The sequence below is a fragment of the Anser brachyrhynchus genome, assembly GCF_964034855.1.
Source record: "Anser brachyrhynchus genome assembly, chromosome: 21".
NCBI lineage: Eukaryota > Metazoa > Chordata > Aves > Anseriformes > Anatidae > Anser > Anser brachyrhynchus.
The window spans coordinates 7035670-7047942 of record NC_137714.1 but is presented as its reverse complement, the minus strand read 5'-3'; the positions used below and the strand labels follow the sequence as shown (position 1 = coordinate 7047942).

The window sequence follows — 12273 nt, the reverse complement described above, 5'->3', positions numbered from 1 at the left end:
GGAAGGCATTCTTCTTTCCAATATGGGCTAACTGATCTGGATTTTTGACATTGACGGGAGTTTGCTTTTAATCATACATAAATTATGCAAAGGCAAGTAAAGAGAGGAAACTATTTTCAGGTCTATTTCACCAGGAACAATACTGTAGTATTCAATTAGTTTGAAATCATGTCTTTTTAACTAATAATTGATTTCAACCAACCATGGAAAATCTGCAAAGATAAATCATTTGGAAAAATGGAAGTTCCAGTGCCTGAGTGTGCAGTGGAATCACAGGATTGTTGTAGTTTAGGTACGTATTTTGTTGGTGGTTTACTTCAGTTTTTATTTTTATAAAATCGGATTGTAATCCAAGAGCAAGTGAGTTTTGTTGCTTACCTTGAAGAGATCACCCAGTCTGTGAAGTGTTTTCTGTCCCAGCAAATCTATGTTTCAGAAATGGAAGCTGTCATGCAGTGTTCCTGTGCAGGCAACGGAGCGAGCATAATTTGTCGTTGTTGCTGTTGGCTTCTTTATAGAAAATTAAATTTTTTTCTGAGTTCCTTCAACATTGTGTGGGGTGACAAGATAGCCTTGAAACTGTAGCCAGAACTGCTGTGCACACTGGAAGGTTTGTGTCAGTGGCATCCTGGAGGAGTAACAGAGCTGGGTAGTGGCCTGGTGCCTTGAACGTGCAACTTGTTTCATTGGTTTCTTTTTCCAGTGGCCTTCAGCTCCACAGCCAGTGTTTGAAGGTGGCTAACGCCTTACAGGACGGCGGTGGCAGAGCAGGTCCTTAGCTAGCAGCACTTACCCTGCAGCTGCCTCCAGTGTTGCCTGGGCATTCCCTTATTCCCCAAACTCCGTCGTGGACACTGCCTGCCAGGAGCATCAACTGGAGAGCACTGCGGAGATAGCGGTAGGTTACTGCCATGTACGCAAACAGCAGTCGGAGAAATTGTACGAAACTCGTTAATAATAAGCGATGTTTTAGAAAGTGTTAAGCTGTGAGCTGAAGGGCTTCGGATCTGCCCTAGGATTAAGCATCCGTGCAGCTGAAGCGTTGACATCCTCTTGTGATAGGTATTGGAGGCTATGACGATCTGCTCGTTGCTCTCATTTCTCTTCTCCAAATCCTGAAGACAGAGCTGCCTTGAGAGGAGATGCTCAGCTCCACGTGGTGTTGCTCCGGTCTGTTAAACGAAGATGTGCAGAGTTCGTGCTAAATGTCTGCCAGTAAAATGACTGTCATTGCAATTGTACCAGACAAACCATTCTGATTAGTTTCTTACTTTTCCCTTGCACTTTTGCTGTCATAATACAGAGAGCTTCCTAGACTGCTGACCTATAATGCAATACATGAGATGCTTTGCAGTTTTGGTGGTGCTTCAAAGTAGGAAGAAACTTCTTTGAAGAGGTTAAGAGGAAAACTAAAAAGGGATGAACCTAAGCAAAAAACAATGTAGGCTGCTTTAATACTGGATAAGGATCTTTCTTTCGTGTACTTATTAAACGTAAGGACTGTCAGGGATTGTTAACTGTGCAAACGAATCCTTCGCTAATACAGACATTGGAGTGCACTGGACTTTGCCGAGCACGCTAATGCTATTTTTCTATGGCTGCGCACATTCACCTCATCTCTTAGTGACTGGGGGTGACAGTAATGGAAGTTATCTTACCTCTGCTGAAGGAGTTGGGAAGTTTATTGACCAGACACCTAAAGGACAAGTTATGAGGAGCTGCAGATGAAAGTAAACAGTATATGGGCTAAGGTTACACAGGTAATAAATACAAAGCACAGATGTTCTGCGGATACCTGAACTGACCGTGTTGAAATATGGAATAGAGTAATTAGAAAGGGGTTGTTTAAAATAAAAAGTATTATTAGGTCTTTTTTTTTTTTTAACATGTGCTTCTAGTACTATGTACCAGGATCTAAGAAAATGATAGCAAAACACTTACAGAGCATAACTGGTCATTTTTCTTCCACAATACCTCTGATTCCATTGCAACACAGCTGAGCCATCAATGTTCGTCCACTTGTTTGGAGAAGGGTTATGGTCTTGTTTTTCAGCAGTCTGCAGTGATCCAGGTTAACTGCAAAATCTTACACTTGATTTTTTTTTTTAAATTTTTTTAATTCTCTGAACAGCACGTGCTCGATGAATTATTTACCATTAAAACTAACTTGGAAAAGTTTTGTCTTCCAGTAATCAAGTCCCAGAGTCTTTCTTGCCCAAGGTATGGAAGCGGCTGATTTAGAAGTTCATTTGCACTACTGGAGATTAAATACAAAATGCTACAGAACCATTCTGAATTTGAAACAGAACTAGCAGTAATTGAAGTTCTTATTCCAGAGCCCTCGTTAGTGTCTCAGTCTGATCCTCCAGGAATATGTGGTCAAGATTCTTTCTTTTTTCTTTACTATACAAGTGTAAGTTCCTTCATTAATTGCATTTGCAATGATGCTCATGTGATCCTCATTTAAGGATAAGTAACCTGGATATGAGTATTCCAGAAGCTCCTTATCTTTATACCAGCTGTCATAAGAAAAAAATAGAAATTAAACTATAAAATATCAAGTACAATACAAAATATGTGTTAGCGGTCCTCTCAGCTATTAAGTTTTGTTCAAATAAGTGCATTGCAGCACAGCTGGGACTTGAACAAAAATGACATTAAGTTTCACTGTCTCTTTCAGGTAGATGATGGCAGTTTTAACAGTGCATTATCCTGAGTAATCTACGAGTTTGAATCCTATTGAAAGTGAATGGGAAATTGGGTTCTGAGTCTAAACTAACGCGTGGACTTAGGCGTATTTCTCTCAGTTTTAGATACATCTAAAAGTAAGAAACATCTAGCTCCTACATTAGTAAGAGTTAGAAAGCTAGTGAATGGCTAAACGTAAGACAGGGTTTTTGCAGAATACAGGTCCGTGACTTTGACTTGGTGGTAACAATTATCCAAATAAAATATCCAAAAATAATACTTCCTATTGTTATAAACAGTATTTGCACATTCCCTTCTCACAGTTAACGAGCCACCCCTCTTTCTACTCAGTGCCCACTGAAAGACAGTCACATGCTGCAGAAGATAAATGGCACTCTTATGAACAATGTTTTGTCATATGCCCTCACTCTTCCTCCTTTTTGGTATGTATGCTGCAAAGTGTCCTAAGGGACTGAAATAAATGACAGCACTTACTAAACTTTGCCTTTTTTATGAATGATCTTCTGTCCACAGCGGAAGGTGACATTCCTGCCTTCGGAAACAGTCTTGGTTTTTGTCCTTGGTGGGGGCAGAGTAGGAGGAACCGTTGGAAAGGGGAATTCTGTCCACCGAATTTGAGAGAAAGAAATGACGAACATTAGCACATCTCATTACCAAGCTTCAGTCATCCCCAAACACTTTCATAGCATTATGTTATCACCTAAGGAATCTTAAAAGTATTTATTAAAAATGCCTCCCACTGAACAGTTCTTGGATGGACATTTAACCTTGTTCATATGCAAAGATAACTAGCTTGTGGCATGCAAACTGACAGATGGATAAAAAGCAACATGTTCATTTCATGTACATGGAAAAAGAGAAGTTCTGTTTATGAACAATCCCCTAGAATATTTGGGTTTGTAGCGATCTGACCACATTTTTGCATTAATCTGGTCTAAAAAAACACCTCTGTACTGGTGAGATACTAATTATATGGTGCATCTCCTAAAGGGCAGCAGGTTTTATCTAAAACTCAGCTCCACAGCTGCAATAAGTTGATGTGATCCTGCATAAGTCCCTTGTCTGAATTCATAAAACTGAGAGACTAGATAAGGTGATTAACATACTTTATCTCCTTTTCTGCGGAGCAGCTCAAGTCTAGCTGTGCTCAAGATTTCATTTGTCTTGTCCTTGTCCCATCACTGCATCGGGTACTGTACTGCATCTCTTAGCTCTGAATTTAACACATCAGCATCTCACTGCCTCAGTTGGGTCCAAAAGGGAAGCAGTCTGAGGCACATGGAGCAGTTGTGTGTTCAGAAACTCCCTAGCATTGGTTCAGTTAAACTAGGGAACAACGGGACAGTTTAATGGTCTAGTCCACAAATATTTAAACATAAAAGCTGGGTCCTTTTTCCAAGCCTTGATTTGGCTCAGATGCACAGGACGGCATCTCTGCTACACTTCTCATTAGAGCTGGGTGGGGGCGAGTCACTTGCATCCTCTGGTCTCCAGTGTAAAGATCCTGCCTACCCCTGCAGCAAGGGCTGCTAAGCTTTACCTCCTCCCTCTGCAACCCCCCACAAAACCCCAGAAGAAAAGTTACGGTACCGTAGCAGAAGTCACAGGTGGAAGGACAGTGCTTTTTCATCAATTTCCTGCGCGTCTCGCAGAAACCTTTTCGTGCCCATGATGGGCACATAAATAATCTGTCTGTGCATCCTGAAACAGAAAGAGACAAGGCATTAGAGCGACTGGGGGGACAGAGCGTTCCCTCTAAGAAACAAATTGACATTTCACCCAAATCAGATTGCTCAATGTAAACGATAGTGCTGAGAGGGGAAGGGATCTAAAATGGGAGTAAAATAAACAGAGGAGGATGCCTTTACTAGAAGAACAGGGGGCTAGACTTTGTGCTACTTTAACGCAATACCATCAGTGATAAAAACAGAGTAGCATTTGAAGAGCAGCAGGCAAATGTGCCGGAACTCCAGAGCATCTTGCCACAGCCTGTCTGGATTGCAGAGAGCTCTGTCATGTTCTGGTAACACAGCCCAGTCCAGCCAAAAGAGTAATTAACAGCTGTTTGCCTTCCCCCTTCCTTCGCATGCGAGCTTTTCCCTTTCCTTCATGTTAGCAAATATACAAACGCATTGTCGGGACTCTCCATGGCTAAAATTAGCCTTTTGGCTTGGGTGAAGCACGGTACAAAACTAAGGCTCAGAGCACGTGCCCAGAGGTGGTGCTGGGCTGCAGCACAATACTCTAGGCGTAAGGGAACACCGCAGTGCCTGTGCTGGAGCCGCTCAGCACAGGCTGAGGATGTAAGGTTTGAGGGGGTCAGTCAAGTGGCTTTCAGACCCGCCACGGGGGGAGGTGGGAGCATGAAGCCTGCCAGATACCACACAGTAATCTGTTCTTCGTGGCTGGCCTCCTGTCTTTGACATGCGAAACTATCAGTGCCAGAAACAGACAATGCTACACCTCCTTTTAGTTCCACTTTAGATAAAAACGGAATACGATTCCTCCTGGGTAATGCTCCCTGGTTTATAGCCTAGTCCAGCCAAATCCCAAGAACAACCCTGCCTTCCTTACCGTAAAGCCTCTGAATTCCCCAGACTTCATCTTGAGAGATGGTCTTTTTCCCAGTCAAAGTGGCGTTGATGTGCATGAGGGCATTGGGGTTCAGGGAGTGCATGAGTCCTAAGGCATGGCCTATCTCATGAGCTGCTACGTGTACCAGATCTGTAAGCCAAACACCTGGAAGAGAAATGGAAACAAAAGCTGACTGTGGTGAAGTACATTTGCTAATCCTAGTGTAAAACCAGAGGAAATACTTTAGTACTTAGAAGGTGTGGTCTTATGAAAGGTTGCCCATTTTACCTTCTCTGTAGCTGCTTGGGTGCAAACAGTCAAGCCAATTACTTACACACACTTCTAATTTTATCAGCAGTTCTTGCCAGACTATAGGAAGACTGCTCTGGAAGAGCAATGTTTGAAATGGGGGCAAGTGCCCTGTAATATTCACATCTCCTGGCAGCTTTCTGCTGCTTTTTTCCTGCAGCCCTGAGCTGTAACTGGAACTGACTGCCCGGGGGTGAGGTTGCTAGCTGGAATACTCCAGCCTGAAAAAGCCTCCAGCTGACTTCTGCTTGTGGGGCTGAACTGAGGCTTCTCAGTAGCACCTTGAAGCCCGCTTCCAGCAGGGATGGATTTTACCTGAAGGATGACTCAAAAGAGGTGCTATTATTACTGACACCTATCCTGGTATCTTGCATAATTACAGGCCACGGCAGTATCGCACAATTCCTGTGTTGAATCCAACTGTTTATGGGAAGAAAGCATCTGAAGAGGGTAGCTTGCACATGTGCTTAACTTATCAGCACATTAAATAGGAATCCTTAGTCAGTGGATTTTTTTGGCTCTTAAAGACTTCTGCTAAATCTCACTGACGTGACTTGGAAGAACAATAATTGTATTCTACTTTTTTCCATCCTTTGAGCCAATACCTGAGCTAGCTCAGCTTTGGGCAGAGATGCAGTAATTGGGAACAAGTACTACTAGCCTCACATTCGCCTTCTGAAGTGAGAAGTGTTATTACTGTTTTACAGAGGTGGCTGAACTGTACGCAAATCAACTGCTGAACTATCTGCAATAAAAGAATGGAATTAGGCTGCTATGGTAGAGAATCTGGCAGAACTGGCACTCAGGACTAAGGTCTAAATCTTACAGGCATCATCGATGTCCTCCCTCAGACAGTATTACCTTTTTTCCAGCTGAACCGGGTATTTCCCAATATCCAGTATTCGTGGTCATCAAAATGGATTTCTCCGTTGGGTGGGAAGAAGGCATGGGCAAGTTCCCCCGTTGTTCCGTCGAAGCAGTGGTGAATGAGAGACTCCAGACAGTCCGTGTGATTGATGGAGTAGAAGCCTATGAAAAAGGAAACAGATTTAGTGTATCTAGCGGGATAAGCCCGTCCAGGACAGAGACATGTAAACTTGTGGTTTACTAAGAAATCTATTGCTCTATCCCACATGGTTTTTTTGCAACCTACAGACACAACAGGAAAAATAAATGCAAAGCAACTGTCAGGAACAAGGGCTGTGAGGCAAACTAGGCTCAGCCCAGTGATGACCTTGGATTTAGAGCTGTCCCCAATGCACACAAAGGAATCTATTTTTCAGAAAGGAATGCTGAATGCTTTTTGCACCATCACAAGGAAACTTCGGGGTTTTTTTTGAGTGAAGTTGGACAGCGCGATGCTAACCCCAGGACACAGGACAGTGAGATGATAACCCCAGGATGTAATCATTGAATTTTACACGCAAACGAACAAACAGCCTTACAGTTGCAGCTGCTTGCTGACTTTTTGCTAGCACCACAACAGCTTCACGATGCACCCTGCATCCACTGGAACGGGGCCACCTGGAGCTCACAAGTGGTAGCAGGCCAGGCCCCTGGGAAGGCTTATCATGTGCTTGGAAGTAGCCTCATGCAACAGCAGCCTGAACTGCTTATTGCGAAACACTGGAAACTCTGCTCGTTATTTCAATATTGCTGCCATCTGCACAAGAAATAATTAGTGTGCACAGGCCATAAATCCCAGGGAGAACGTACAGCTGGGTTTGAGAGGGAGCAGATAAGAGCTCAGCACTAACATTCTTCTAGGCCTGAGAAAGTCAGGAGGTGACTTGTGCGTGGTGGTAGGGGCAGAAGGACAGGAGGGAGAGGAGAGAGCAGCAGACAGACAGACGGCACACACAACAGCCTCCTGGCAGCGCAGGCGGCCGTGCAGCTCACCTATTTTCAGGTCACTATCTACGTGGCGCGGCACTTCTTTGAAGCTGAATGGCGAAACTTCGCTCCACATCCGGAATGCAGCTGCTAGCCCCTTGCGTGTGTCCCTGGCGTTTATGAGGTTTCTCGGGAAGGACAGGATTCTGTAGGAACACACAACAACCTCAGGAAAATGCTGCTCCCTCCCCACACATGAGACAAAGGCTCTCAGGGCTGTACCAGACAACCAAGTCTTTCCATGCACTCTAACAGGCTCAAAACAGGAGTAGCTTGGATTGGATATTAAGAATATTTTAGACAAGGTTCTCTCGGAAATCCACCTTATCCTAATGCCTACCTGTCTGTGGTGCAGCGCTGCTAGAAGAGAAAGCACCTGCCTTCCAGCAGCGGGTAACTCCCTCCCATCGCTGCGGTTACAATGTACACGCACGTGCTGTTACAACGCTCTCAGGCGGCACTTTTGAAAGAGGGCTCCAAAAGTTTGATAGCAAAACAAGACGTTTCCTTTGAAAAAATCTCATCATTTGGGAGAGAAACTAGGGCTTTCGCTTAGGCTGCAGGTACAGACACAGCCTATCTGTAAGAAAATCTTTAGTGAAGGATGGCAGAACCCCTGTCTGTACCACGGTAAGGTATAGAAGGCTCCTAAAAACTTACCTCACCCCAAAAGCAGATCTGCATTCAGCAAATTGCCTGCAGTGTAGCAATTGGGATGCTTTCAGGAGCCCGACGTGACCTGCCAGCCCAGCCCTGCTGCCTGCCTGCTGGGGATGGCGGCTCCCTCGAGGGCTCTGTTTGGGGCTTGCTCTGTACTTTAAAGGAGAGGCTGGAGTCAGCAGCCTCATTAAAAAGGCCTTTGTTAGCACATTAGACATTGGGAAAAAAATGATTTGGCTCCACTGTTTCCCGGAAGATGCACAGCTCTGTCAGCCAGCAGGGATCAGCAAGCCTCTCCAGTCACGCTTCCAGGACTCCTGCCAGCTTGAGCTTTACCAGGACAGCCCGATTCCACCTGCCAGTGCTCGTCTTATGAAACTGCTTCCAAGGGGATTCCCCAAACCTTACTCTGTCTGAACTCATCCTAGCTCTCCTGAAAACATTCACCAATGCCATAGATATTTGCCCAGAGAGAAAAAGCATCTGTCCAGGATGCTGCCACCACAGCTCACCGCACAGTTTCAGGGGCTGTTCAGCCGCCGTTGAATTCAGGAAGCGTGCTGCCCTGGGGCTAAGCACCAAGCAGGATTTAACAAAACTAATGCTAGCAGTACAGCCAGACAGCAACATGAAAGTTCAGTGTGAAAATCCATAGGAGTCCATTACGTTTGGCTCTGAATAACAGCCTGCTTGTTGGTAGTACCAGCACTGCACATACACACAGCTCCACCGCTATGCTCAACAGCCACTTTCTCTGGCAGAAAAGTCTGAAAATATTGGGGGTTAATATTCACTCACCCTAGAATTGCCAAGGGCTTTTTATTGTTTGTTAGTAACCTAAGGGTTGGTGTGCTTTCCCAAAGACAACAGGGAGAAAGTGATTCCTAAAAGCACTCAACACTAACGGAGCTCCGTCCTCCTGAAATCACAGAACCTTTCAACAGCAATTTCCCTCAGTGATGACTTAGGTTCAGATGGAGTTCTTCTAAAAATAACAGCACGACAGAGCCAGTGTTCAATTCCCTACCTTCTGCGGGCAGCCCTAGCTCTGAGAAGCCTCAATTTGCCCCCAAACAGTTTTACTGTTAGTCTCAGCTTGCTGCCACATGTGCTACTTGCTTCTAGCGCAGTGGGGATGCTCCAGACAGTGCGCAGCCGAGGTGAGAGGTGGTAGAAAAACCTCCTGCTTTAGAGTGCCGTTAGCAGCTCTCACTCACTGACAAATGGATTAGCAATATTCTTATGGTTAATATCATGCCCACAGCAGAAAAAAAAACCTCAGAGCCCATGGTCAATTAGAAAGAGCCAACTCTGGGGCTGCTGCAAGTCCATACTTGTAGGTCAGGTTGAAGTGGTCCCACTTCAAGTGCCCCGGCGTGATCGTGTATCGCTTTCTCCGTGCTGGAGGCCGAGGTGGGAAAGGTGAGCTGTGCAAAGCAGAGGCGCTCGCTCCACGAAGACCAGGCGCTGTGGCATCTTCCTTAAAAGACAAAACAGGAGGTTGAAGGAGATGGGAGAGACTGCAGGATAGAACAGCGTAAAAGAAAACCTACCGGGTGTGGGGCACGTGGCGGCTGGGGAGCGCGGGCAGCCCTCCCTTGTCCAGGAGAAGGGACTGGCACATCGGCTGCTCAGTGCTTGGCAGAGCACGCCTGCTCTGAGCGCGCTGAACAAAACCAAGACAGAGCAAAAGAGGGGCTATGCTGTGAATTTCCGGGGCATCGCTCAGGTGCAAGAAGGGAGCAGCATCCCTCGGTGCTGGCTCCCAGAGGATCGGTGCTGTAGGCTCCCTCGAGCTGTTGCATAACTCCAGGACAGGGCACTGCAGCTGCTCCTCTCTCCTGGAGAGCAGCACAGATGGAACAGAAACGAGGCCTCAGAAAGCTCCTGGCCCCAGCAGAGCTGCAGCTCTTCCTGAAAAGTTCCCGTTTCCTTTTCACTTTGCTGTTGCTCTCCAGCCTAACCACAGAAGAAATGAAGCACTGGATAAATGAGTCGAACAGGCAACCCTTTGTGCGAGAGCTCTTTAGAAAGCTGGGCTGTGGATCTGAAATGCTTTCAAAGTAAATTGGAGCCCTGGAAACCCTGGAGTGCGTTTAAAGCCACCGCACAGTAAAAGACATCACATTTGGTGGCACGCCTGCCTCTGCCTACAGTAGCAGAGGTAAAGGCATGGGACCAGCAGAGATCCCTAGAAGTCCACCTGCTCTGCCTCCCCTTTCAGGAGGAAGATACCGAATGTCTCTGGGTCATCTTTACTCCAGAGGCACCGAGACCAACGCTACGCAGTACGTACAGTGGCAACATTACAAAAGCTGCACCCGTCTGAGTTTGTCCGACCTCGCAGCACATCCGACAGAAGTCTGCATTTTACACGTGGAACAGCTGAGGCTTGGAGAGGCAAAACAGCAGATCCCTGGCCTACAGCAAGCCAACGGCAAGGAAGGACGAGAAGCCAGAAGCTGCAGCTGCCAGACACTGCTCAAATCGCTCCATGACTGCAGCTAGTCATGACTGGGGAAAGGCTGAGGGACTCTATCCCAACAGGAAACCAGTTTCTTCTGCTCATGTCTGTGCGCTGCACTGGCTTCTGCTTGCTCTAACCTCAGCATCTTTCTTTTCTAGGACAGCCTTCTATTGTAGCCTGTCTGTCAGCTCGGCCGTGGGCCTGACTCATGGTTTGGGTTCAGCAAACGTATGGCACGCAAGGGCCACACAGTGTCACCTATGACACAGGGAGACGTTAACTATCTTACCTTCAAAGCTGCCAGCTTTTGGCAGGGCATTATTTGATCACATTTCTGGGAGCCTTCTGATGCCAATTTGCTCTTGAACGAGCACTTGGGGTCACTTCTCCCTTTTAACCTTTGTCACCTAGTTTGCTCTACTCTGGGATCTGCCTGAAGAACCCGTATTTCGTGGTGTGCTCAGTTCTGCTGGAGCTGTAAGAGAAGCCTGGAGAAGATTAGCTCATAATTATGGGATAGTAAGGTATTATCCTCCTTTTTGCAACTCTTTCTAGTAGGGTAGAATTAGGCAAATCCTACCTTCTTATGTTCTTCTGTTCCTTTCTCTATGATCCCTTGCAGCACAGGGCCTGACTGCACGCTCGTTCTGGCATCACCAGCCCAGGACTGCTGGTACTGGGAATTCCTGCTCTGTCTGCAGGCTCTGACTCAGGAGTCTTGATGAGGGGATGGGGTCAGACATTCATACCCTTTGTTTGTGATAGATCCCCCTGCTCCTTAGCAGAGCCAGCAGAACACACAGCACGTTTGCTTTCTGGCCTCTATAATGCACAGCCCAACTGCTGCCATTTCCACTTTGTGATAGCACCGAGCCACCAGCTGCAGGGCCTGAGTGATGGGCACTGCTTCTTCTGCCTTCTCTGCCACGGGGCTATAAATTACACCAGCATAGGGTGTAAAAAGACAGTAGGCTTTTCATCTCAGAACCAATGCCCAACACACATGCTGTAGCTCAGGTTTAGGGTTCTGACAGAAACAGGAATGATCTAGTTAAAAATTACAGTGTAATTTGGATCAAAGCATCTGTCTGGATGCCAAAGAGCCGAGACTATGGGAATATTCAGAACTGGAGAAGAGGTCAGCAATTCCCAGGAGGAAGCCCACTCGACTGTCGATTAAGGTCTTAAGTATTCAAAAAGTTTGGGAGATGCCACAAGAAGGACAGATGTTTCAACGCCCTCCCTTAACAATTTCAACAGACACTAAAATATATACAGACAAAGGCAGACACTGGTCAGCATCCCTGGTCTATATTGTTCACCCCGGGCAGTCAGGCCTCCATTAATTCACTTCACTGAGCTGTAATGAATGTAATTCTTTCCTCTCTCCTAGTCGTGCAGTTCCCCTCTCAAACTAAACAGCAACACAACTCCGTGGCTCAGAACCAAGTTAATAAGAGCCCTGAATACGTGATGCAAATGAGGGATGCTACTGCCAGGGTCATCATAAACACAAACAGCAGCAAGTGATAAAAGCTCTTAAATTGTTTCTTTTTCTAAAATTGAAAGCTAAAATGAAGCTAAAAGCGAAGATTAAGTGAAGATCAGCTTCTGAGAGTCCCAGTGTCCTGCTATAGCTCCACCCGAAGCCCAGTCTGTCC

At 46.0% G+C, this 12273-nt stretch overlaps 1 protein-coding gene across 1 annotated transcript in view; it reads right to left on the bottom strand.

The window, feature by feature from the left end:
- Positions 1–1664: 1664 nt before the first annotated feature.
- The window catches only part of LOC308181345 (E3 ubiquitin-protein ligase MIB2-like), a 63185-nt gene continuing 52576 nt past the window's right edge, over positions 1665–12273 (bottom strand). Inside the window, 7 exon segments of the mRNA XM_080564533.1 lie at positions 1665–2519; positions 3184–3310; positions 4300–4410; positions 5284–5448; positions 6454–6621; positions 7492–7631; positions 9480–9625. Of these exon segments, the coding sequence (XP_080420659.1) occupies positions 2345–2519; positions 3184–3310; positions 4300–4410; positions 5284–5448; positions 6454–6621; positions 7492–7631; positions 9480–9625 (1032 nt within the window). The 3' untranslated portion in view covers positions 1665–2344.